Source organism: Malaclemys terrapin, chromosome 11 (genome assembly GCF_027887155.1).
Source record: "Malaclemys terrapin pileata isolate rMalTer1 chromosome 11, rMalTer1.hap1, whole genome shotgun sequence".
Taxonomy (NCBI): Eukaryota; Metazoa; Chordata; order Testudines; family Emydidae; genus Malaclemys; species Malaclemys terrapin.
Genome location: NC_071515.1, coordinates 34,633,660 through 34,660,327, shown reverse-complemented (window position 1 = coordinate 34,660,327; position 26,668 = coordinate 34,633,660). Strand labels below are relative to the sequence as shown.

At 38.7% G+C, this 26,668-nt stretch overlaps 1 protein-coding gene across 1 annotated transcript in view; it reads left to right on the top strand.

The window, feature by feature from the left end:
* Nucleotides 1-26,668, top strand: part of ITGA4 (integrin subunit alpha 4) — a 55,022-nt gene that overhangs the window by 16,105 nt on the left and 12,249 nt on the right. The window contains 13 exon segments of the mRNA XM_054044406.1: nt 464-549; nt 895-957; nt 1,052-1,189; nt 3,035-3,146; nt 6,590-6,684; nt 7,737-7,827; nt 9,450-9,495; nt 9,876-10,030; nt 16,106-16,260; nt 17,823-17,972; nt 19,299-19,375; nt 22,931-23,081; nt 25,709-25,807. Of these exon segments, the coding sequence (XP_053900381.1) occupies nt 464-549; nt 895-957; nt 1,052-1,189; nt 3,035-3,146; nt 6,590-6,684; nt 7,737-7,827; nt 9,450-9,495; nt 9,876-10,030; nt 16,106-16,260; nt 17,823-17,972; nt 19,299-19,375; nt 22,931-23,081; nt 25,709-25,807 (1,418 nt within the window).

Below are 26,668 nucleotides of genomic sequence, written 5' to 3'. Positions count from 1 at the left end.
GAATTTTCTTATGTGAATGTTTGCATTAATTTGTTGTTACAACTCAGACCTATTTGAAAGTGACTCATGAATCTGTGTTGTTAAATAAGATGGATTTCCATTATTTAAAATGGCAAACAATTGGAAAATGGAGGTGTGTTTGGCATCTTTTATGTGAGATGTTTTTCTGACATTTTTAATGTGAATTCTAGCAATTGGGAGCAAACCTTATTATTTTTATTGACCATCTTGTTTATCTTATGAAAACTTACCTTTCTAAACGTTTTGTTTATTATTTACCTGCATGAAATTGCACTTTATTCCTTCAGAGCTCATCTGAGTGAGGCATATATTGTATGAAAAGTAATAGACCATAGTTTATTGGATTGTTGACAATATGCCATAGAGAGCACCTCTAAAATTATATTCATGGTGCCTGTAATCATATTCACTGCATTCAGTTATGACTCTATTTCATTTACAGGATATGCTGTTGGAGCTGGCCACTTTCTGACACCAGCTAGTACAGAAGTAATTGGAGGAGCTCCCCAACAGGAGCAGACTGGTAAAGTAAGAGGTGCTTTGTTGTTGTTTTCCTCTTTGGACTGTTGCAATGGAAAGCTAAGAGAGTGGATTTCTGTGGTCCAGGGGAGCACAGAAAACTGGAGCTTCTCTGAGTTTGTGAGAAAGAATGAAAGGAAACACAGTGTGAAAGAGGGTCTTGCTTGTTCAGTGGTGCTAAGAAAGGATCAGGCAGGAGATATTGCATGACTGTATTTTATTTTGAATTGTGTGTGGTCTTGGTGCCTTTTGGGATTTCTCTTTCCTCTACAGCATATTTAGTATTTCATTTTTCTTATTGACAACCGTAAGTGCAAAGAGTTGAATTTCTCCTATATTCTCTTCTTATTTTAGGCATACATTTTTAGCATTGGGACAAGTGCATTAAATATTCTGTCTGAACTAAAGGGTAAAAAGGTAACCTTTCATGTTATTTTGGTACATATTATAACTTCTTGTGTGTTGTCTTAAAGATTTGATGACTCTTCACTTCTTGTGTGTGTGTGGACAGCTTGGTTCTTATTTTGGAGCTGCTGTTTGTGCAGTGGATCTGAATACTGATGGCCTCTCAGACTTACTGGTTGGCGCTCCAATGCAAAGTAAAGTCAGAGAAGAAGGAAGGGTTTATGTTTACATCAACTCAGGTTCTGTAAGTGTGTCTTCTTTTTTTAATTCTGACTATTTAAAGTAATTCTGGTCCTACAAACCGAATAGCAGTATTTTCTGCTTTGTTACAGGAACTCTGACATGATGCATTTGAAGTGCATGACTTACAGTACAACTATGTATTTTGCTAAAATACCACCATGAAAACTGGGATCTTAACTGAAACCTACTTTATGCTAGTATCAGGGAATATGGTAGAACAGCAGTATGATTTTGCATATGAATGTATCAAGTGCTAGCCACATCTACTGTAAATCTGGTGTTCATAAGACAAAGTATTAAAGTAGAAAGATCAATGTGATTTCATAACTCGATATGCTAGTTAGTATGTTACTGTAGTCTATTTGCATGCACTCCGCAATTATATTGCTTATAACAGGAGTAGGCAACCTATGGCATGCGAGCTGATTTTCAGTGGCACTCACACTGCCCGGGTCCTGGCCACCGGTCCAGGGGGGCTCTGCATTTTAATTTAATTTTAAATGAAGCTTCTTAAACATTTTAAAAACCTTACTTACTTTACATACAACAATAGTTATATATTATAGACTTATAGAAAGAGACTTTCTAAAAATGTTAAAATCCGTTATTGGCATGCGAAACCTTAAATTAGGGTGAATAAAAGAAGACTCAGCACACCGCTTCTGAAAGGTTGTTGACTCTTGGCTTATAATTTGAAAAACAGATATTTTAGCTTGTTGAAAGCCATTCTTTTAACCACCAAAAAAGGGAACAGCTTGTGAACAGAATAGGCAATGCTTCAAACTCAAACAACTAGCAGCTGAGTGAAAGATGTGTAGTCACTAGTAGCATTCAGGAAAGAGAATGGTAGATCTCTTTATTCCCCATATTTTGGTAAATGAAATAACTGGAGTTATTATATATTGGTATTCATTTTTTTCTATGTTTTTTAATCAGAGGTTAAAATGTAATCACTTTTTCCATTTTCATCTGCTTAGTTTTAATTTGTTAATTTTATTTTTAGAATTTTTATGCTCAGTTATTTTCTCTCTCACATATGCATCTTCCATTATTGTTTTCTTACCACAATTATTGTCTTCATGAAGGGCTGGTTATTCCTTGATGCTTCCAAAGGTGCTTCCAGCTGTCCAAAGAGCATATTAAGTCTATGAAATAGGGAGTGAACTGAGATGGAATGGGAGATGGGAAGATGGCACTCCCTTTTAGCATGATGTTCTTTGTGGCACTGCAGTGATCTGTGTGCTGTTTTCATGTAGGCTTTTTATTGCACACAGATGTTCACCATTACAACAAATTGTTTTCCCCTTTTTAAAGAACAACTCTAGTATGAAAAGCGACTCTATTAAAATTACAGAGTCCTGGATATATTATATTTAGTGATTTACATAACCAATGTGGTCAATTTAAGGAGTGAGATTTTTTTTTTTCTGGCTACCTGCCTTGCATTATGAAAATTGCCCTGGTATATTAAAGTCAAACTGGGCTCAAGAGCCAGCTGTTTGTAGTAAACAATTATGTTGATGATTCACAAGAAGAGAATCCAGTTCCCTCTCTCTGAGTTGTGGTGACTGTTCAGGGCTAACAAGCGTAAAAAGTAGTTAAAAACTTTTTGATTGAAATGTGCAAACATGATTTTGAAAACACACAAGGATCAGGTCAATTTTACATGTTAATTTTTCAGTGCAGAGCCACACTTTAAGCTCCCTTTACTTGTGCAATTTATATATCCTATATCAGCCTTATGATTCAGAAATGTGTGTTCTGAGATAGCTTATGCACTGAAAAGGTCGAACAACACGTCACTGGCAATCTTTTTTAATGTACATTTGTTTTTGTTTTCCTTTAGGGAGCAGAGATGCTAGAATTGGAGATAGAACTAGTTGGGAGCGACTCTTATGCAGCGAGGTTTGGCGAATCTATAGCTAATCTAGGAGACATTGATAATGATGGTTTTGAAGGTACTAATGAGTATATTTGTAATTCATGACAGCAATGTAATATAAATCTGAGGAGTGAATGTTTCAGGAGATTGCTAATGGATGAAAGGGCCTTTCGTTCTACACATGTGTTCCGAATTTACTCTAGGTCCATAGTCATTACCATCTGATAACTCTTCTCCTGTGTGAAACAATAATGTTAGACCAGGTTGTAGTGGGTGTGTGTCCAAATTGTGTCTACCTGTCTCAGCAGAGAGGCCAAGGACTGAATGGATATGGAGGCTGAATACCCTCTCACCTTTAGATGAAGTCCCTCCCTCCCTCCCTCATGTTGGTGAAACAAGGTTGCAAAGTTTACACTGCTGTTGCCTGTACTAGACTTGCTCAGAGGATAGAGAAATTCAGTCTCTGGGGTTGTCAAGCCAACTCCTCTAAAGAGCACTGTGTTCATATTAAAAAGAAACACCAACATGTGAGCTCTTCTGAAAATTGCAATTAAAGGGTCTACCACAGACAGTCTGAGCGACAATGGTTTTAATGGTCTTCTCTTACTTCTCTTCTGTCTAAAATATCACTGTTCAAGAAATCTTCCTCCCCTTCTGTTTTGACCATGTCATCCCCTCCTTCAGCCCTTGAACTTAAGAAGTGGCTTTCAAACATTTGGTTTAGGTGGGAGGGGCTGCAGTCAGCTAAACCAAATGGGATGGACATCCCAGAGGACAGGGAGGCTGAGGAGAGTGGGCTAAGTGGCAGCACTCCTGTCTTTATACAGAACAGGAACAGTTCGTGTTTCCATTCCAGCAAGTCACGTGTAGATGGCTACTCTCTATCAGCAGAGCAGGCAGGCAAGCAGACACCTGATGTGTGAGGGAAGCGGAAGTACTTCTCAGGAGTTCTCTGCTGGTTTCTTGGGTCCCCTTTATAAGCTCAGCCATAGGTTTTGCTTTTTTGTTCAAAGTTTAATCTATATAGGAGAAGCTAATCATGTCCAGGCCCAAGAACAGGCAATCTTTAATGTACTAGGTGTCTTTTTACCACATCAGATTCACCCTGCACCTACAACTTTGAATTTATCTCCTTTTATTCACTCTTCACTTCCTATCCTCGTCTTGGTTCACTCTTCTTACTGCTCCTGTTATCTCACATTCTTGGCAGTACACTCTCTGTCCTGCAGCCCCCTAGTCTTGGAACAATCATCTTCTTCTCATCCTCTGAGCACCCTCTCTCTTCTTTCAAGAATCTTTCCTCCTGTGCTTTCTTCCTCCTTCACCATTAATCTCCATAGCTGCATTTTTTCCTGTCCTTTCTTTTGTTTTATATGCAAGCTCTCAGGACAGAGAAAACTTCTTACTCTGTTTAGAAACAGAGTTCTACCTTTCTGTGATTAATCTATACAAATGATGATGATAATTGGTAAAATGTGGTATGTCAAATTAACATAATTTAAAGATAGGCCAGAAGTTTATGGTGTATAAAGAGATCATCATCATGCAAATAGTTATAATTTGTAATTCCAGTAGTGCTCACAATGTGCTAAGTGGAACAAGTTGTACAATCAAAAGCTGTAATAGGTAATATAGCATGGAACAGATAACATAATAGGTAATATGACATAGAAGGGGTATGATAAGAGAGTTAGGGGAGATGAGACAGTGGAGGAGGAGGCAAGGCAACTTAAAACTGAGGAGGGAGAAAGTGGAGGAGATATTTCCTGTAAGAGAAAAATGGACATGGCAGAGAAATATAAAAACAACTCTTGGATGATGAAAGAGTTGATTTGTCTATAGGAAGTGCAAGAAAAAAGTATATGAAAGAGCTGTTGGTTTTTTTTTTTTTCTTCAGTAGTTTAAAACCCTATGAATCAATTAGTCAAGTCAGTTGGATGTACATTAGTGAATGAGTTTACCCAAAAGAATGTATGTTTAGTCTTAATTAGATAGCACAACTATCTGTCATATTTTCATCTAGTCAGTAGAGAGATGTAACATTTTAACCATTGAAGTATGGATTAAATCAGAGAACTGTTTGACTGAACCTAGTCAGCAGAGACTTTCCTTTCGTGAGTTTTTTTGGTTTGGTTCCACTTATATTATTACACTTTGCAAAGAATCAGATTGTTTATGAGTGAAGCCAAAAATCTGTTCATTTCCCTTGGTGCATTTTGAACTGATGTACTTTGTAACTTTCTTTTTGGATCATTTGCTCTGGCTATTTGAACAACTATGTTTGTGATTTAGGAACTAGTCTATTGCTATTCTTTTGCATCTGTACTCCCCACTAGAATTAAATCATGTAGGAATTCAACATATTACTTTGTGTAAAGCCAGTTACCTTAATTTCCCTCTTATATGCCCAAACAAGCATGTTAATGAGATGTTAAGCACATTTAAAAATAAGGAAAATTGACTTGTTTTAGACAAAGTAATAGCGTATGGCATGTGTCTCACAGCTTTAATCGTTGTGGGAACAACAGAGGGCAGCAAAATTATCATAGTTTTAGCAATGGGAGGAGATCTTTTCTTTTTAAGGGACATTGGTCATTTTGGCTATCACCCCTTATTACCGTTTAAAAATTAAATTTAACCTCTCTGTAACTTGGCGCAACTGCATTGACTTTGATGGAAGTAGTGTTTGAACTGGACAACGTGAATGTGGAACTTTTAGTGTGCACTTGCAAGCTTCATGTGGCCAGCTAATGAACACCAGAATTTACCCCTCGTTAGCATGAACTAATGCACTGTGCAGACAAACCCTTCCCAGCTGAAGGGCTGTTCTCTTCACACTTAGACTGAGTCCCCATCCCATCTGTTGTCACTAAAGTCACTGTACCTCAGAATAACCATATCTAAACAGGCATTCAGGCTGAACTGTTAGTGTAAAACAGGGCAGAAAACACACAGAAGCAGTACTATTGATACAGCTCTTTCTTTAAATCCTGAAGCCCCTTTTCAAACTTCGGATATTTCCGTGAGCCCCTCTATTTCCTCTTGGAAAAAAGGCAAGAGCGAGCCTTCACTCTGAAGCATTACAAAAAAATGGAGCTCTGAAATCAAACTTACTAGTGTGAACCATGTACTTGGGCATAGGTCCATTGAGCCTCCATGCAGGCGTCTATTGTAGCGTGTCTGATTACACCATCAGGGCTACATTTGTAAATATTTTACACATAAATTACAGCTATAAATGGATCTTCATGTGTCATAGGACCAATCCAGTCTGCTTCCTGTGCTCTTGCTGAATAGTTATAAAATATGGAACCATCATACTCATATCTGCTGGTCGGCAAGACATTTTATAAACTTGTAAAAGCAATATTTGATTCCTTAAATATAAACTTATCAACCTATACTGTCTCCCATACATGAAATATAAACAAATTCAAAATGAGAAAACTGTATAAAAACATTTTTCTTGTTTATTGATTACATATAATTTCCCTGTATTAAAATAAAATCTTTCTACAGATGTTGCCATTGGGGCTCCCCAGGAAAATAATCTAGAAGGAGCAATTTATATTTATAATGGCAGGAAGGATGGGATATCTTCATCCTTCTCGCAGGTATGGCTTTCTTGATATTCTCTTTAAAAAAACCATTGCCCAGTAAAGTATTTAAAATGATTACATTTAACTTTCATTGGAGCAGGTTGTCAGCGTCACACAGTTCTACATTTAAAATGCGGCATGAGCACCGCTGCGCTGCTGTAGCACTTAAGTCAAGACGCTCCTATGCCGATGGGAGAGCTTCTCCCGTCAGCGTAGCTAATCCCCCTTTACGGGAGACAGTAGTTACGACAACGGGAGAAGCTCTCCCGTCGACATACCGCTGTCTACACCAGGAGTTAGGTCGGTATAACTATGTTGCTTGGGGGTGTGGATTTTTCACACCCCTGCATGACACAGTTATGCCGCTATAAGTCTGTAGTGTTGAGCTGGCCATAGTGTATTTCTTTTTGTATTGCCTAGGGGACAACTGAATATATTTGAGTTTTTGAATTTCTGACCTTTCACTTAGTATGTAGTTTTTATTTTGATCTCAACCTTGGCCATTTTTGCACATACATATTCCCAGCGTACTATGTTCAACAGAGGTTGGTTTTGTTAGCACTTCCACTGCAGTCATATATGACAGTTCTGGGTTCATGCTCACCATGCATATTTGGATGACTCATCCTATTTATCTACTGCATGTGTCTGGGAGTCCCAAACTGTTTGCTCAGGTCTATTCAATGAACAGTGATGGGAAATCCTGCCTCTTTGCTACTCTCTATTTGGCGATTCCTCTCAAGGAGGTGGGATTTAGGTCCTTCATTTAAAGGGCCATAGCTGCCGTATAACAACTATATAGATCCAGTGGAGAAATCAGCTTTTTCTCAATGTAACAGAAATATCTGAATACATTGTAGTTCTCAGGCATGGATTATGGGATATAATATTTGAAACAAAGGAACCAATATTGGATTCAAACTTAATTAAACTGAAATCAAGAAGTGATTGGGATAAGGTGCAGAGTGGTTGTGCTACAGGTTCCCATTGGTTACCACCTAAAATAAATATTACTTAGAATGTTTGGAAAAGCTCATTTTCATTTAGGGCAGTCCTTTATTTTTCAGAGAATACAAGGACACAGAATCAGCAACACTTTAAGCATGTTTGGACAATCCATATCAAGTGGCATTGATGCAGATAACAATGGTTATCCAGGTGAATTAAACAGTCATTCCTATTCTTCCTGTTTAAAGTAGTATAAATGAAATTAAATGTAAGCTGGTGGGAAACAAACCAGGTATGCTACTCAGTATTTCTAACATAAAACGAAGGAGCAAAAACTATGAGGGACAGGCCATCATAACAGTTTTGGAAGAGAAAAAAAGCAGTAAAGCTGAGGGCAAGAGGCAGTTTTTCTGTGGCAGATTAATTTCCTATTAGTTAAGGATCTCAGGCTTAAAACTAAGTTTGTGGTACAGTAGAAGAGAAAATAACCATAATATCTGTTTGTAGTACTACTGTAGTACTTCATCCAGTGATGTCACAATTTGACATTTATTACATCACCATTTTCAACATGCAGGTGACTGACGTCAGTCACTAAATTATGGAATTACAGAATAAATTAGGAAAGAGGATTTAATGTGTCTACTGGCAAAGTCTTGATAATCAACAAAGGTATTAAAGGAAATGACCAGGAGTGAAAGGTGTAGCACAGAACTTGTGGCCCAGGGGGACTGGAGCAGCTCCCTGGAACCTTAAGTTATGGCAGCCTCTGCAAGGAGACATATGGGTGGCCCCAATGCTGACATGCCCTGTGCTTGGGCTTGAGAGAGGCTCCTCGGAGTAAAAGCTCCTCACTTGTTTTAGAGTCCCTTTATGCCAGAGAGTCCTTAGGGAAAGTTTTACTGCATAGAAGCAGAAACTCCATGGCTAGAGAGAGACATAGCAATATTTAGATCAATGTTTCTCAAACTTTTGTACTGGTGACCCCTTTCACACAGCAAACCTGAGTGCAAACCTCCTTATAAATTAAAAACACTTTTTTTGTATTTAACACTATTATAAATGCTGGAGGGAAAGCGGGGTTTGGGGGTGGAGGCGGACAGCTCGCGACCCGTCATGTAATAACCTTGTGACCCGCAGTTTGAGAACCCCTGATCTAGATAAATGGTTCAAGTGAATACATCTATCTTAGACTTAAGTTCTTCTGCTTTGGAGCCCTCTGCTTTGTTCATTCACTATCTCCAAATAAAAGACTTTCTTGAGAGCCAGGATAAAATTTTCATAAGCGCCCAAGTTACATTTTGAAAAGAGACTTACACACTTAGGAGCCTAACTCTCATTGCACGTCAATGGGACTTAGGCTCCTATGTCATTTAGACACATTTGAAAATTTTACCCTTAGACTAAGGCTCACAGAGTGACTTCACATTGTACCTTTACTCTGTCATGTGAACACTTTACATTTAATTTTAATGAGAATAATAATTCTGGGTTAGAGAAAAAGATGCAAATGCCTCTTATTTTAACTGAATTGTACTTCAGCTGTAGTGGACTTTGAGTTGCAGCCTTAGCTATAGCATTAGCAATGGCAGGAACATTAACATGAAGCTTTAACAGAAAGTAAACAGATACTCATTGAGGAATCTGCATTGGAAATATCAATGATAGATAAAGTATCTCTCTGTATATATATTAGCATATCCCCTCTAATTAATAATGTGCAAATAGTGTTTTAATATCGTCCAAAAGGTAAATGTGCAGTAAGGTACTTACGCCTGAGAAGTGATTCTTTTTGACTAATGATGCGCATCTATCCTTGTTTTTTTGTACAGATGTAGCAGTTGGTGCCTTTCTCAACGATTCTGCCGTGCTGCTGAGGTGAGGCTGATACATTTCAGTGCTTAAAGACAGTTGGACTTAATTGTAAATTATGAGATGCAATTAAAAAATGTGTAATGTGCTAGTGACCTCTTAATGCTCTTTATGGTGTTTTGAACTTCAGTCATTAAGCACTAGAATTTTATTCTACACTGATGTATTTAAGTAAACACCTCTGAGCAAAAGGAAAGTGACATCCTGAAACTTCTTGGAGCAATAAAACCCTCACATTCAACATGTAAAATTCTATTTTTATTCTTACCGTGTATAAGATAAGACAGTGTCATAAATATTATATTTGAAAATAACAAATGTGTGCAGAGGTAATTATAAATTCATGCTGAAGCATTTTGTGACCATAAACTGTTTTGTATTCTTAGAACAAGACCAGTGGTGGTTGTTGAAGCTTTTTTAAAACACCCTAATGCTGTAAATCGAACTAATTTGGAATGTGCGGAAAATGGCCAGCCTGCTGTGTGTGTGAATTTAATGCTTTGCTTTACCTATAAAGGACGAGACGTCCCTGGTTATGTTGGTAAGCTACTTGATAAATATTTTGTATTGAATACATGGATCAGTTTCCATGCTGTAGAATATTTTACCATTTGGAATATAAACAAATACAGTGTTTGTAAAGTAATCCATCAACCTGAACACAGTAGGTATCACTATGAAAAATCACTAAAAAGCTATGGCAGTAGGATTAAGGAGAATAAACAATAATTCTTTAAATATATATGGAACAAAAGAAATCCAAACAATGGTATGGGTCCAGTACTAGACAAGAATGGTAAATTAGCAATCATGAGCCAGAAAAGGCACAATTCAATAAATATTTCTATTCCGTATTTGGAAAGAATGAGCATGTATTCATGTCTTACAGTGATAATGAAATACTTTTTGTTCTGCCATCAACGGGAAAGGATATAAAACAGCAACTATTAAAATTAAACATTTGTAAATTAGTAGGACCAGATAATTTGCACCCAAAAAGTATAAAAAGAATTGGCAAAGGAGCTCTCTGAGCCACTAATGTTGATGTTTAACAGATCTCGGAACAACGGGAAGTTCCAGTGGACTTGAACTAACAAAATTAACACCACTCCGGATGGTTTTATCAAAAATAGTTAGACTAATGTTTTTATGAGATTATAGGATGGTTGATAAGGATAATTGTGTTGAAACAACATACTTAGACTTCTTTAAGACATCTGACTCAGTGCTTCATGACATTCTGATAATATAGCACTCTACAAATTCAAGGCATCCCATATTAATGAATTAAAAATTGGTTAACTGATCGATCACAAAAAGTAATTGTAAATTGGGAATTGTCATTACACGGACGGTTTTCTAGTAAGGTCCCACAAGGTTCTGTTCTCAGCCCAATGCTAATTAAATATATTTATCAATGATCCGGACGAAAATACAAAATTATTGCTCATACAATTTTCTTATAACATAAAAGTTGGTGGAGTGATAAATAATGACGGGGACAGGTCGGTTATACAGACTGACCTAGATTGCTTGGTTAGGATGCCAAGTTCATACATCTAAGAAGAACGAATATAGGTCACACTTATAAGATGGAGGATCCTGTCCTGGAAAGCAGTAACTCTGAAAAAGACTTGGGGGTCATGGCAGAGAACCAGTTGAAAATGAGCTTCCTCATTCAATATTGTAGCAAAAAGGGTGAATGTGATGTATAATTTGGATATATAATCAGGAGAATACCAAGTAGGATTTGGAAGATATTACATCTGAATACACTGTTTCTGAATACACAGATAATTGGCTCTGTGGATGAGGGGAAAGCAGTGGATGTGTTATTCCTTGACTTTAGCAAAGCTTTTGATACCATCTCCCACAGTATTCTTGCTGGCAAGATAAAGTAGTATGGGCTGGATGAATGGACTATAAGGTGGATAGAAAGCTGTCTAGATCGTTGGGCTCAATGGGTAGTGATCAATGGCTCCATGTCTAGTTGGCAGTTGGTATCAAGCAGAGTGCCCCAAGGGTCCTGGGGCCGGTTTTGTTCAATACCTTCATTAATGATCTGGAGGATGGTGTGGACTGCACCCTCAGCAAGTTTGCAGATGACACTAAACTGGGACGAGTGGTAGATACGCTGGAGGGTAGGGATAGCGTACAGCAGGATCTAGACAAACTAGAGGATTGAGCCAAAAGAAATCTGATGAGGTTCAACAAGGACAAGTGCACTGGGGAGCGGAGTTGGGGGCCACTCCGTGAGCACATGCTGCGGCTCCCGGAAGCAGCGGCATGTCCCTCCTCCAGTTCCTATGCAGAGGCGCAGCCAGGGGACTCCACACGCTGCCCTGTCTGCAGGCGCTGTCTCAACAGCTCCCATTAGCTGGAAACTGCAGCCAATGGGGTTGCGGGGGCGGTGCCTGCAGATGGGGCAGCGCCTGCAGATGGGGCAGCGCGCAGAGCTGCCTGGCCGCGCCTCTGTGTAGGAGACAGGGGGGGGACATGCCGCTGCTTCCGGGAGCTGCTTGAGGTAAGCGCCGCCCAAAGCCTACACCCTTGAGCCTCTCCCGTGCCCCAAACCCCTACCCCAGCCCTGATCCCCTTCCCACTCTCCGAACCCCTCAGTCCCAGTCCTGATCCGCATCCCGCCCTCCAAACCCCTCAGTCCCAGCCCGGAGCACGCTCCTGCATCCCAACCCCCTCATCTTCAGCCCCACCCTAGAGCCCGCACCTCCAGCCAGAGCTTGCACCTCTCGCACCCCAGCCCGGAACCCCCTACCACACCCTGAACTCCTCTTTTCTGGCCCCACTCCACAGTCTGAATCCCCAGCCAGAGCCCTCACCCCCTCGTGAACCCCAACCCCAATTCCATGAGCATTCATGGCCCACCATACAATTTCCATATCCAGATGTGGCCCTCGGGCCAAAAAGTTTGCCCACCCCTGTTCTTTAGTCTTTCACTCTAAGGCTTTTTTTCTTATCTGAAGCTTTCCTATTTGTGAACATCCTTTTTGAAATGATGGGCCAGACTTGGACAGAGTGTTCCAATTATGATCTCATAAATAGAATAATAGAGAATTATAGAATCATAAAATATCAGAGTTGGAAGGGACCTCAGGAGGTCATCTAGTCCAACCCCCTGCTTAAAGCAGGACCAGTCCCCAACTAAATCATCTCAGCCAGGGCTTTGTCAAGCCTGACCTTAAAAACCTCCCTAGGTAACCCATTCCAATGCTTCATCACCCTCTTAGTGAAAACGTTTTCCCTAATATCCAACCTAAACCTCCCCCACTGCAACTTGAGACCGTTATTCCTTGTTCTGTCATCTGCTACCACTGAGAACAGTCCAGATCCATCCTCTTTGGAACCCCCTTTCAGGTAGTTGAAAGAAGCTATCAAATCCCCCCTCATTCCTCTCTTCTGCAGACTAAACAATCCCAGTTCCCTCAGCCTCTCCTCATAAGTCATATGCTCCAGCCCCCTAGTCATTTTTGTTGCCCTCCACTGGACTCCCCAATTTTTCCACATCCTTCTTGTAGTGTGGGGCCCAAAACTGGACACAGTACTCCAGATGAGGCCTCACCAATGTCGAATAGAGGGGAATGATCACGTCCCTCGATCTGCTGGCAATGCCCCTACTTATACAGCCCAAAATGCCATCAGCCGTCTTGGTAACAAGGGCACACTGTCGACTCATATCCAGCTTCTCATCCACTGTAACCCCTAGGTCCTTTTCTACAGAACTGCTGCCTAGCCATTCGGTCGCTAGTCTGTAGCAGTGCATGGGATTCTTCCATCCTAATTCTTCAGCCGGATTAAATCGGCTGGCGGGCTGTAGTTTGCCCACACGTGCTAAAGAAGCTCAATCAATTTAGTATATCTAAGAGAAAGTTAAGAGGTGGTTTGATCCCAGTTTACTAGTCGCTGCATGGGGAATAGATTTCTGATAGATGGCTTTTAATCTGCAGAAAAAGGTGTAACAAGATCCAATGTTTGGAAGCTGAAGCTAGACAAATTCAGACAAGAAATAAGGCACTGTTTTGTAATAGCAAGGATAGCTAACTATTGAAACAATTTATTTAGTGATGTGGTAAATTCTCTATCGCTTTGAAGTCTTAAAATCAAGACTGGATGGTTTTTTTTAAAAGATATGCTGTACCTCAAGCACAGGCCATAGGCTTGAAGCAGAAATTATTGGATGAGGTTCTTTGACCTGTTTTATGCAGGAGATCAGATTAGATCATTATAATGGTCCCTTCTGGCCTTAAAATCTATGAATATTTCATTAACTACATTACTACTAAAAGAAGTCGCACACATTATATCAGAGGGGCAATCCTGTAGTTAAGGTTATAACTAGTTTTCTATTAATATGCCGGAATTTTTACCCTTAATCATCTAAACAAATAAAAACTGTATAAGTTTTATGATAAGTGGTAGCAGAGTTGCTAGAGAATTTTTGAGAAAACGTATAACTAATAAGGCAAACGCCTTTTGAGATACGGGAGGTTAAAAAACCTATCCAGTCTTCAAAAAATTCAAAATTTTTAATTTTGGGGGCGGGTGGGGAGAAAATGGCTTATCTTCATAACAGGATGGTCTAGAGACTCTAAATTTGTTTTATTCTTCTATTCTCAATGAGAATTTGAGTGTTCAGGAAAAGTTACATTATTTATTTTATTTTGGTATTTTGAAATGAACTCCAAACTTTCTTAGGTCCACCTCTGAGCCATCATACTTCTCCTGAGTTTAAGCAACTTTGTAAATCCTTAGTAGGGCCAGCTAGGTTAAAGGACATAGCAGAATTGTCTATGTTAAAGTTCATAAAGAAGTACAAAGGCAAAGCAGTGTAATGGGGGTGAGGGTAGACCTTTGAATTGCTAAACTTTGTACCTGTCACTGCTTCATAAGGACAAGGACTCCAATCCAAACTCCTTCCCATCTGCCAAAAATGCTTCCTGGACTAGCATGAAAAAGTGCTACGCTTACTTTCCTAACCTTCCTTCGTTCACATAGTGCATCTGCGACCCTGTGTTTCACCTTGTATAGGGACCCACAAAACCTAGCACCAGATTTGTGTGAAAAATTGCCATGCCCAAGGTCAGTTTGATTTAATCCTGGATCATCACATTGCAGGCAGGTAGGAAATTAGTGAAGGACAAATATCAATACTCAGTGAAGATCTATACTAGCTGACCAGCAGTAACATTGTTGGTCCTCTGGAAGCAGTCTCATCCAAGCCATTACTGATCAGGATGGTACAGAAATGTTGCCCATTACAACCTTCCATAGTGCTATGGAGAAAATGCAGTATGAGATGCTGCCAACTTTGATGACTGAATGCATTGCTCTGCTCTTTAGTCAGTTAGGCAGAGAGAGAGAGAGATTCAAAAGCACAGAACAGGGAATCACTCTTACAGAATTAGAGTTGGGTACACTTTTAGTTTTACTACACGAGTCCTTTTGTTATATGATTAAAGCATTTAATTGTAACATGTAAAATGGTAGAAAAAATAAGAAAGGAGCTACTTAAATAATGCTGATTCTTTAAATATGTATAATTGCTTTGAAAAGTCTCCATGGGATCAAGAATTCACATGATGAATCTATCTGAAACAGCTTTTTTCCTTTCCAAATTTGACTAGATAGCATACATATTTCTTTTTTATTGAAAAGAGTTGTTTGAAGAGAACACAATTACTATATTAAGTGAACTGAAATGCTTTAAAAATTAAAATAGTTTGTGTCTCCACGAGTAGAATATATAAGTATTGTAAGCATAACTACTAATAATTTTAAGGGTGAATTGAAAGGTTTGGAGTTCAGATTCCCGGAGTTTTGAGTTTGTCTGCAACAGTCCCCAATTCAGCATGCTTAAGAGTTAAGCACTGGCTTATGTACCCTTGTTGAATTCAGGCCTTGGGTAATAGTAATGGCAACAGGGGGAGGAGGAGCTACACAAAACCCAGAATACGTAAACTCAAGTCACAACAGAAATGAAACAATGAAGTATTAAAACAATGGTGTTCCAAAATTTGCTTGTGATTTGATTATCCACATTGTTCTATTTGTGATTTAGGATCTTACAGTTTTTTGTATTTATTTTAAATTAAATTTCAGTCATTGAATCTATTCTTGTCTACTGTTTGCTGAAATTTTAATGCCAGTTCTGACTGGCTGACACTGGGTTTTCTCAGTCAGATTCTAGCTATATTTATCAAAACATAATAACAATATACCCAAATCTGCCCTGGTGTAAATGCATGCAACTCCATTGATTTTAGTGGAGCCACGGGCTCATATTAGGGATGAGTTTGGCTCTGAGAGTCGGAAGGAAAATAATAAATTTAATAGAATGTGTTATGTATCTGCGTACATATGTTTTCTTTAAAAATTGTGAAGTTATTTTTTCCTTTTTAAATTATAGCTTTGTGTATATTCCCAAAGGTTGAAAAATGCCTTTAACATGATGCTCTTTAGAGCATTTTGAGACAGACATTATGTATCCAGCACTCCATTTGTAAGTGATGAGGTATAACTCCTATCTTAAATTAGTGAAAATAAACACGTTTCAAAGATATTTTGTAAAAAGCTTTTACTTACTTGCTTTTTAATCTTGCAGTACTGCTTTATGACCTGAGCATAGATGTAAGCAGAAAAACAAACACTCCTGCAAGATTTTACTTTTCTTCTAATGGAACATCAGATATGGTCTCAGGAAGTATGGAGATTTACAACAGCAATGTTACCTGCAAAAGTCATCCAGCATTTTTGAAGGTAATGTAATCTTTAGTATCTATTTTGTTTAATACCGTAACATTGTCATATGTGTAAGGGTATCTACCTACTTTAAAAAAAGTTTTTACATAGTCTATTTATGATACCCTCACCGAAATTAAAAAATAAAATGTCTGTCCTAGCAGATCATAACTTTGTCCATTAAGACAGGTTTCAGAGTAGCAGCCGTGTTAGTCTGTATCCACAAAAAGAAGAACAGGAGTACTTGTGGCACCTTAGAGACTAAATTTGTTAGTCTAATAAATTTGTTAATCTCTAAGATGCCACAAGTACTCCTGTTCTTCTTTTTGTCCATTAAGTAAATGTTGAATCCCTCACACACCCACACCCCGCTTCTCCACCCTTTGCTGCTTAATGGATAAGTCAACATGACTCTCTTGACTTTTTTAAGTGTGTTTTTCACAGTTATCACATTTCAATTAAAACATGTAATGGATAATCTATACATGCATGCTTATTTTGTCATTTAATTTGTGATTATATATAATTGATCTCATGTAAACTTTTCCCATAATACTCCATTTCCTTTTAAATTCTTTAGTAGTAATATCAAGACTGCCCCCATCACCGCACTGAGTCTTCTATGCCTGTATGAAGCTGTTAAAGTTAACTAAGTGTGAATGTCTGTCAAGTAGAGTCCTTACAGGAAAGCATGTACATTATATATATTTTGAGTAAAGAATAATGAATAGCTAATTAGTATAATGAAAGTAATATACAGCAGATGCAGAGAAAACTATTGTTAATTGGATAACATGTGATATGGTCAAAGAAAGCCTGTAGATAAGAATGAAAGCAGTGGACATGTGGAAGGACAATCAGTGGCTGTCTGTCTCGGATACCTAGGGAATAATTTAATCAAGTTTGCTATTGTAAAACTCAGTGCTTCAGGCTGTTCAGTTTTTACAAGTATATAACTTGGGATTTGGGCTTCGATTTGTGGCATTCCTACACGGTCAAGGTTTCATGTTGAAATTACGATTTATTGAGCAGTTTAATCATCTTAATGCAGAGTACAAAATATAAAGACAGGGGAACCCCCTCTCTCCGTCCCAGCTCCATATCCTATTTATGTGTACCCGCAGAGCCTTTTTAGACTTCTCAGAAATACCTGATCCATTGTGCCTGTTTGGGTTTGTCCCATTTGTCCATTGCCCTTCTCTTTCACCTACCCTTACTTGGAAAATACAAAATTACTAAACTGTGACCATAAATATTTTAAAATAAAACAGTCAACCTGGTGTCAAAGAAAATTCTGTTGGGTCTTCAACCAAATAAAGTTTCAATTAACAATTGTTGTTTAATCATAAAATACACTCTTCAGTTATGAAGTGACTGCTCTCATCTCATTATTGTTAATGAAAATTAGCTCAGAAGTCATGGAGAAGTAGGGAAGAAAAAGGTATATTCAAAGAAGAAGATTTCATTTCTGTGGTTTAGGAAGTGATTGTATGTATGAAAATAGAGATAAACTTGCAGTGTTTTCTTTATATACATGTCTGTTTTATATGATTAACTCATTAGGTTTCCAATTTTCATAGAAAGATGTAAGGGATATCCTGACTCCTATACACATTGAAGCAACTTATCATCTTGGGCATCATGTTATAATGAAAAGAAGTGTGGAGGAATTCCCACCACTTGAACCAGTTCTTCAGCAGAGGAAAGAAAAAGACATTATAAAAAACAAGGTTAAGATATGGATATTTTTGTCTCAACTTCAACAAAATGAATGCACATTGTAAATCATTATCTAGAGAAAATTTCACACAGTGCAGTATAACTAAGGAACACATTTTCTGAATTGGTGTCTAGATCTCATGGTGACAGGGACATTAAAAATGCCTTGATTTTATTAAATAAACTAGTAGGCTAAAAGTAGAATGCTAAGTTTTGTCTAAAGGATGCATTGCTTACAGAACATACATCTAGTTTGTATTTTATATTTTTTACTCTAATGGTACATATGAAGTGGCACAGGATTATACTGAAGCACGTAATTATCTCTTATTAATTATATTCTCTTATTGTTTTAGGTATATTGGTGTTAGTACTAGACATTTTCTTACCAGTCTTCTAGTTTCACATGATCTGCTGAGTCAAATCCCAGCATGAATTGCATGTTAGATACCCAGCACGCTGCTTACGTTAATTTATACTCCATTATTTCAACAATGTTGATGAAGTATGTATTATCTCGAGCTACTCCCAAGTGTTCAAGCACAGGGATTGGAAAAACCATACATTACAGTATCATAATTAAGCTATTTCCCTCCCCTTCCCCCTCCTCCAGGAGCAAAAGTCAAAGTGTTCTTATGATTTGTAATTGGTATAATTAAATAACATTATTCTGACTCCTCACCAGTAATAAGTTTCACAAATTCAAAATAAAATTGACAGCCAGAATTTTGAGATGCCTAAGGTTTCTTCTAACTGGCAAAATATCCTTACTTGTGCTGTCCATCTCAACTTTCCATTTCTGGACCCACATACAGTTTTAACAAAAGAGAATCTTGCTGCGTGCCATACTGCAATACAGTGACATACACTTATTCTGTGGAACTTTAATAACCACAGCACTGACACAACCAACTCACATCACTACTGTCAAAGAAACCTAATATCACATAGGCAGTCTTTACTGAGATAAACTGTGTAGCCTGGGTACCTGCTGCCCTATCATAGGAGATTGCAGAACTGTCCCAGGAACTTCAGTCCCCTAAAATGCTTTGTCCTTGCATGTACCTTTTAGTATTGGCTGATCGTATCTCTATTGGCCCAAGAATGAGACCCTTAGCATGAGACAGAATGCTGTGTCTGTTGTTCTATGTACAGTGCATGTGGCCAGAGAAATGGCAAGTCACCACCTGATTTAGCTCCTCCTTCAGTAGCAAGGGCTATTGGGCACTCACGATGCTTTGATAAGAACATGGTGATACGTGCATTAGAATTACTTTGTATCTGTTACTGTGTACGCACTGTTTTGAAATATTTTCACTTTTGTCATCTCTTCACAGATGGTTTTTGCAAGATTTTGTTCCAGAAAAAACTGTTCTGCTGACTTGACAGTTTCTGGAAAACTTGCATTTCCAAAGTAAGTACAATATGACTTCCGTCTGCTGAATGAGACTGAGTAGGGCTTTATTTGTCTAATTGAGTTTTCTTTGCTATCTAGATAAAATTAATTTGCAAAAGTAGACTGAGTTCCCTAAGCAAACATTACAGGAATAAAAACTAGTTTCCAATTAAAGATTATTAAACAAACAATCTTTCAGAAATGTAATTATACATGAGAACAGTTTTTTTTCAATTATACTCATAAGATATTACCAAAAAAGCATGTTGTTGTTCATAAAAATAAACTTCGAAATTTCTAATTCAGATGTACTGAGATGCATGTAACTCGCTGCACATCCAAAATTTAGACCCCTTCTAACTGACAAGAATTAAACTTTCTACTGCTGTTATGACTATACTTGCAGTGTACAAAAGGACATACTTCATTTTTTGTGCTAGCAGATTGCTGTATTTACTATTTCAATTATGAAATAAGGAAAAAGAACTACTTAAAAATATTCACGGTACAGTTTAACACTAATGATCGAGGCACCAGATGGTTGGGCATTATGTGTGGTTTGGATTCTTTTCCCCTAGATATACTAGCTTGCATTTTCCAAGCTGAATTTCATTTTATAACTTTTCACCTATGTTCCTAATCTCTTTAGGTCCTTTGTAGTATTTCTTGGTCCACACAGGTGTTTGCAGCTCCTTCCAATTTGCTATCATCCTTAAATTTCATTCTCATGCTAGACTATTAATTTTATTTAAATGTCATGACAGTTCATTAAGACTGGATCTCTGCAGAACTAAACACTCTTCCTCTGTGAGATACTATCATTACCCTTCAGCTAGTTTTCAATTCACGTGACAGCGTTCCTACCCAGTGTAATTTGAATTCTTTTTTGAGTGAGATTTTAAAAGATCTGTTCATGCCATCTCCCTCCTCCTCTCCCCAAGTAAGAGAGCATAAAAATGGCCATACTGGGTCAGACCAATAATTCACCTAACCCAGTATCCTGTCTTCACACGGTGACCAATGCCGGAAACTTCAAAGGGAATGAACAGAACAGGGCAATTATTGCATGATCCATCCCCTGTTGTCCAGTCCCAGCATCAGGCAGTCACAGGCTTAGGGACACACACAGCATGGGGCTGAATCCATGTCCATCTCTCTCACCAACAGTAGTTGGTCCAATAAAAGATATTACCTCACCTATCTTGTCTCTCCAATATCCTGGGACTGACATGGCTACAACAACACTGCATACATCTTGGGTAATAGCCATTGATGGACCTATCCTCCATGAACTTATCTAATTCTTTTTTGAATCCAGTAATACTTTGGCCTTCACAACATCCCTTGGCAATGAGTTCCACAGGTTGATTGTGTATGGTATGAAGAAGTACTTCCTTTTGTTTGTTTTTGTTTTAAATTTGCTGCCTATCAGTTTCATTGAGTTTCATGATTAGAACCTGGCTTCCGTGGCTCTTTGCAAACCCTGAGGGCTGAGAAATTTTATCTGCTGCATATTCCTGATACAACATGGAACTAGCTGCCTGATTGAACGTGGTTTTGTTTTATGAATATTCAGATTTTTACAGGTCCTATTGAATTGAGCTGCTAGTTTCACCTTGTAAAACATCTTAAAATGGTACATAAATAATACTAATCATGTTATTTTGATTAATGACTTCTATGTGATTCTGGGCACACGCTTTTGAGTCTTCATGGATTTCAGAGTAAGATTCTTCTCCTTCCCTCAACCATTTTCTTAGGCTTTAAGATAGTACTGCCTGAAAAATTTTGCATTTTTCTAAGGTAAAGGATTTGGAGTATTTTCACTAGCATTAATACAAGTTAAGCAGGCTTATAAATACCATTACATTTTACAGGATGGAAATAGAGTACAAGAATTTGTACCATCTTTTTCAACTAACATAAATAGGCTACATATCTTGATAAAGTGTGAAATATCACCTTAAATTACTTTTTGCCCTAGTATCTTGATTAAAAACTGGTTAGCTGTGAAGCATTAATTTATTTTGTCTAGACAGAATGCATTCATTATCCAGAAACAGCAAAGCAAATGCTTTTTTTATTTTTTTTTTTTTAAGACAAATGTCTCCTAAATGAATGGAATTGTATAGGGGTTGTCACTGAAATACTTGACTCTTGTCCTTTACTTCTTGGGTTATGGTTCAGCATGTATGCACTACCTTATTCTGTTTCTATTGCTTAGATTCTGGTCTGCTCTATAAATTTCAAATATGCATTATGCATGTTTTAATGAAGAATGAAATATGATTACCAGGGAAAAGCTCTAGTTCAGCTTTGTCACACTCCCAGATGTGCACCTGGTGCTTTATTGCACTTATGTACTAAGCTGGTGGGCATCTTTTTGACGGCACCTTGTTAATGAATCAAGTTGCAGTAAAATGTGTACCAGAAAAAGAGTAGAATAGCAATTATGTAAATATGGTAAAATAACTTTAAAAGGTAAAGTGAACTAGAAATCCAACTACTGAAATGTTAACATTGTGTTTCTCTTTAATTTGATGTTGTCTTGGAACCTAGCTGCTTATGCAGTGCTTTCACCTTCTGTTGCTTGTCTAAGTGCCAACTTCTTTCCCAAAGGTGTTCAGTGACTAATGTTTGGTTTCAAGCCAGAATATTTGATAAATGCCTATTTCTAGGCAGCTCTTTTGCAAGTCTTAATTAAACTTTAATGTCAAACTGAAGTTTACTTTTAGAACCTCTTAGGTGCCTTCACTTGTAACATGATTATAGAACACTAGGTAGAACATAAAATAGGCATGTTCACTCACCTTCCTTTTGTCCTGTTTCACATTAACTCAGTCCCATACCTCAATTGAAAGCTGAAGACTGCAGCCTTATGTGGAACGTAGGGATATAAATACAAGGCATTAATCCCTGTGTTTAAAAAAATCAATAATGCAGATCTCAATAGAAGGCAGAGAAAAACCCAACTAGTGAGACCAGAAACTCTCAACCATACATAAGCATTACAATTTATGCACATATTTATTGCCCTGTTGGAATGTTTCCTTAATAAATTCAGTTGATATAGCCATCCTCCTTCTAATGTTCTCCATTCTGGGTGAAATTCTCCTCTATGCAGAGGGCCTGCCAAGCTTTAACTTGAGGGCATAAGTGGTGCATAGATCTCATGTGGCTCCTCTGCAAAGGAGTAACTTCCCCTTAGAGATGCTGAAGCAGGAAGACATTCTTCTACATCTCTGGGACACAAGACCTAGCAAGAGTAAGCAGCATTCCTTACTAGTCATGCATCTCTGAACTAGCACTCCAATTACTCAGACCCTAAAAAGTGCAATGCAAATGAAACATTGTGGTGGATTGAGTACTGTTTAAATAGTGGAAAATTGAGTTGCCTTCAGCTAGATGAGCTTTTGCAAATACCTTATCACATTGAAAGGGTTTCGCTTTTTTCCCCCCCCTTTCTCCAGACACAGTCCTTTTTACTGAGGTCACTTGTCTCTGTACGTGTTGTACATATCACTGGTTTTCTCATACAGTATAACATTTTAAATATATTCCTTATTTTTATAGACCTCATGAAAAGAAAATGTATCTTTCAGTTGGAAGTATGAAGACTTTACTCTTGAATATATCTCTGAGCAATGCTGGAGATGATGCATATGAAACTGCCCTCCACATACAGCTCCCTAAAGGTCTTTATTTTGTCAGAGTTCTAGAACTGGTAAGAATTGAAATTCTATGTCCTCATAATTCCTTGACCATTCTCACATTACCTGGACAGACCATACAGCTATGTCTACACTACAGCTGAGAACAAGCTTCCCAGCTGGGGTAGACAGACTCATGCTAGTGGGATTAACACTAGCACACTAAATATAGCTGTGTGGATGTTGTGGCACAAGTGGAGGTTCGAGTTACCCACCTGAGCTCAGACCCATGTGGTAGGGTTGATTAAAAAACCTCTAAGTAGGGAAAGCTGACAACACTCAAGATTTTCTGCTTAAAGCTTTAGTTAATCCATCCACACAGTGGGCACAGTTTAATCAAATTGGCCAAATTTTTTATTTAATAGTAAAGTTTTGCAGTAAATGAACAAAAGTAGTGACTTCTAAATGTATTTGGAAATACTAGTATTTAACCTCCCTCATAGATAAGACCCTACTAAATTCATGGCAGTGAAAAATCTGGTCTCCTCCATGAAATCCACTGGAGAGGGGCAGGACTGGGGGCGCCCTAGTTGGGACCCCTACCATGTGCTGGGCTCATGATCTACCTCTGGGAACATCCCTCGACTGCAGAAAGCTCCACACCCTCACCCCACTTCCTGCTCCCATTGCTCTCCAGCCGCGGGGTGGGGGTGGGGGAGGAGACGGGGATCACTGCACAGTGAGCAGCCGTGGAAATTCTTGCAGTTTTGACCCAGCCCTGGGAGTGGCCCCTGCAAGAGAAGAGGAAGTCCTGTCCGTCCCCAGCCCTCCAGGACTAGCACCTTGACCCTGGTGCACGCCTGAAAACCCCCCACCCCCAGAACACCCCCATACAGCAGCGCCGGAACCAGGAGGGCCAGGGGACTTTTTAACATGAGCAAAGTTTGTGGGGTAAGAGGTGGTGTTACCCCCCCCAACTGCAAGCCTTGGGCAGGCGCAGAGCCCCTGGTGGCGGCTTGCAGTTTGGAGGGCAACACTGCCCCTGCCCCCAAAACTATGCCCATATTGAAAAGTGGGGGGGCATGGCCCCTCCTGTTCCAGCGCTGGTGGCACTTCTACAAAGGTTCCAGGAACCCTTGCCCCCGCTCCTCTCTGGCTCTAGGCTCAGCACTTGGGAGTTGAAGGGGCCTTGGTCTGGCTGTGTGTGTTCAGGGTAGGGGACGGACCACAGTCACCCACCCGTAAGGCCAGCCCTGCCTCCCCCCAAAATGACCCCCCTCATACCACGTGACCCTCATGTCTGTGCTGCCCGCTGCCCAGCTCTGAAGGCAGTGCCCCCCAGCAGCAGCAGCGCAGAAGTACGGGTGGCAATACTGCAATCCTATTACAATAGCTTTGCAATCCTCCCACATCCCTCTTTTGGGTCGGGATCCCCTTGGTTATAACGCCATAAAATTTTAGATTTAAATATCTGAAATTGTGCAATTGATTGTTAAAATTCTATGACCATGAAATGGACCAAAATGGACCGTGAATTTGGTAAGTCCCTACTCCTAGTATCATAGAAATATAGGGCTGGAAAGGGACTTCAAGAGATCATCTAATCCAGTGGTTTTCAACCTGGGGTCCGCCGACTATATCAGTGAAAGGTTATCATCATCATAGAACAGTGATTTTCAACCTGTGGTCCACAGACCCCTGGGGGTCGGCCAATGATGTCCAAGATTTCCAAAGGAGTCCAGACCACCAGTCAAAATTTTTAGGGGTCTGCAAATGAAAAAGGGTTGAAAACCATTGATCTAGTGCATCCCTCCACACCAAAGCAGGACTAAGGGCTTGTCTTCACTACCTCCCTGGATCGGTGGGTAGAAATCGATCTCTCAGGGATCGAATTATCGCGTCTCGTCAGGACGTGACAATCGATCCCTGAATCGACGCGCGTACTCCACCAGCCCAGGTAGGAGTAAGTGCCATCGACAGGGGAGCTGCAGCGGTCGATTTGCCGCCGTCCTCACAGCGGGGTAAGTTGGATCGGATACGTCGAATTCAGCTACGCTATTCGCGTAGCTGAATTTGCGTATCTTAAATCGATCCCTCCTTCCCCAGTGTAAACCTAGCCTAAGTGTACATAAACCATCCCTGAGAGATATTTGTCTATCCTGTTCTCCTGTTTTTAAAAACCTCCAGGGACTGATCCTCTGAGCTGTTCTCAGGAGGTACAGAGCACCTTGTTGGATCAGGCCTTTTTTTTAATTATTTTTTTAAAGAAAGCTGGAGATGAATGGTAATATTGCAAAGGAGATAAAAAGAATTTAGAGGGAAAGAATTTTTGTATTATTTTGTTTAAAGAATTTACTTCTAAGATGTTTATACTTGGCTTCTTATCTTTGAGAGGGTAATTTTAGACTTAAATAGGTTGACAATATACTTGCAAAGTCAACTCATTAACCAACAGAATATGAAGAAGTAATGAAATAATTTGATTGGTGCAAGGAATTGAGCAAAATGGACTCATTGGACTAGTCAACTATTAGCAGCAGAAATATTTTGTAAATTCCCACTGATGTTCACTGAAACAGTACATACTCAAAAGTGAAATTTTATGGCATATATGTAGCTTGAAATTTCTGACATAACTTTGCTAAATGGTCATTAGATTAATCACTTAAAACTGTTACTGTTTTTCATTCTTTAATTTTAGGAAGAAAAACAGATACATTGTGAAATATCAGATAAGGAAGCTCATGCAGTGAGACTTGACTGCAGTGTTGGGTATTTATATGTAGATCATCTGTCAAAGGTAAAATAAACCTGAAATTATTAATCTTTAAAACTATGTCTTGTTTTATGAGTAAGTGCTTAAAATGTATGACTTGGAAGGGGAAACTTTATATTACACACTCTACATAAGATCTGCTAAAGCTAGAATGAAAATGTTCAACAAATAAATTATTGCTCACCTCCTTCCTCTCTATACCATATTCGCCACCATGATAATTGAGAACCGGAGCTTCTCATAGTCATAGACTTGAATGGGCACAGCTCTAGGAATAGTTTATTAAGAGTTAATGTTTTGTCAGATGTCTCATGACATCCCATTTCCTTTTGCTTTACTTCATTGAGGACACTATCCCCATTATTGCATTTATGTGAGGGTCTGAGTTTCTGTTAACAAGTCAAAGTTGAAATATCGCACTGAGACACCAAGGACAAGATATACACAACAGAATGCAGTTTATTGCACCTAAGTAGACACTTTGTAGGTATGCCAGTGTTTTTCTTTAAAGTAATAATAATAAAAACCCTTCATTCCATTATCAAGAAATTAGCCTTCTACAATTTATCTGAAACAATGCATTCAAATCAAATTAGTTATTACAATGTATCAAGAGCAGGCATATCGTATGTACTGTAATCTTGCTCGCTTTATGGTGAACTGTACCAAGGAATTCATTTAAATGTTACTTTTCTAGTTTTGTTCTTTTAACGGATATTGATGTGAAGTTACCATGTGTTTAAAAGGATTTTAACAATCGGAAAAAGATTTTTTTAATCCAAAGATTCAATAACATCTCAGTTTTCAGTTACAAAGAGTATGAGAGGTATTTGTGTTTAAAAGTTTAGAGACAAAGTTTATTTAGTCAGTCTGCCTTTAACCTGC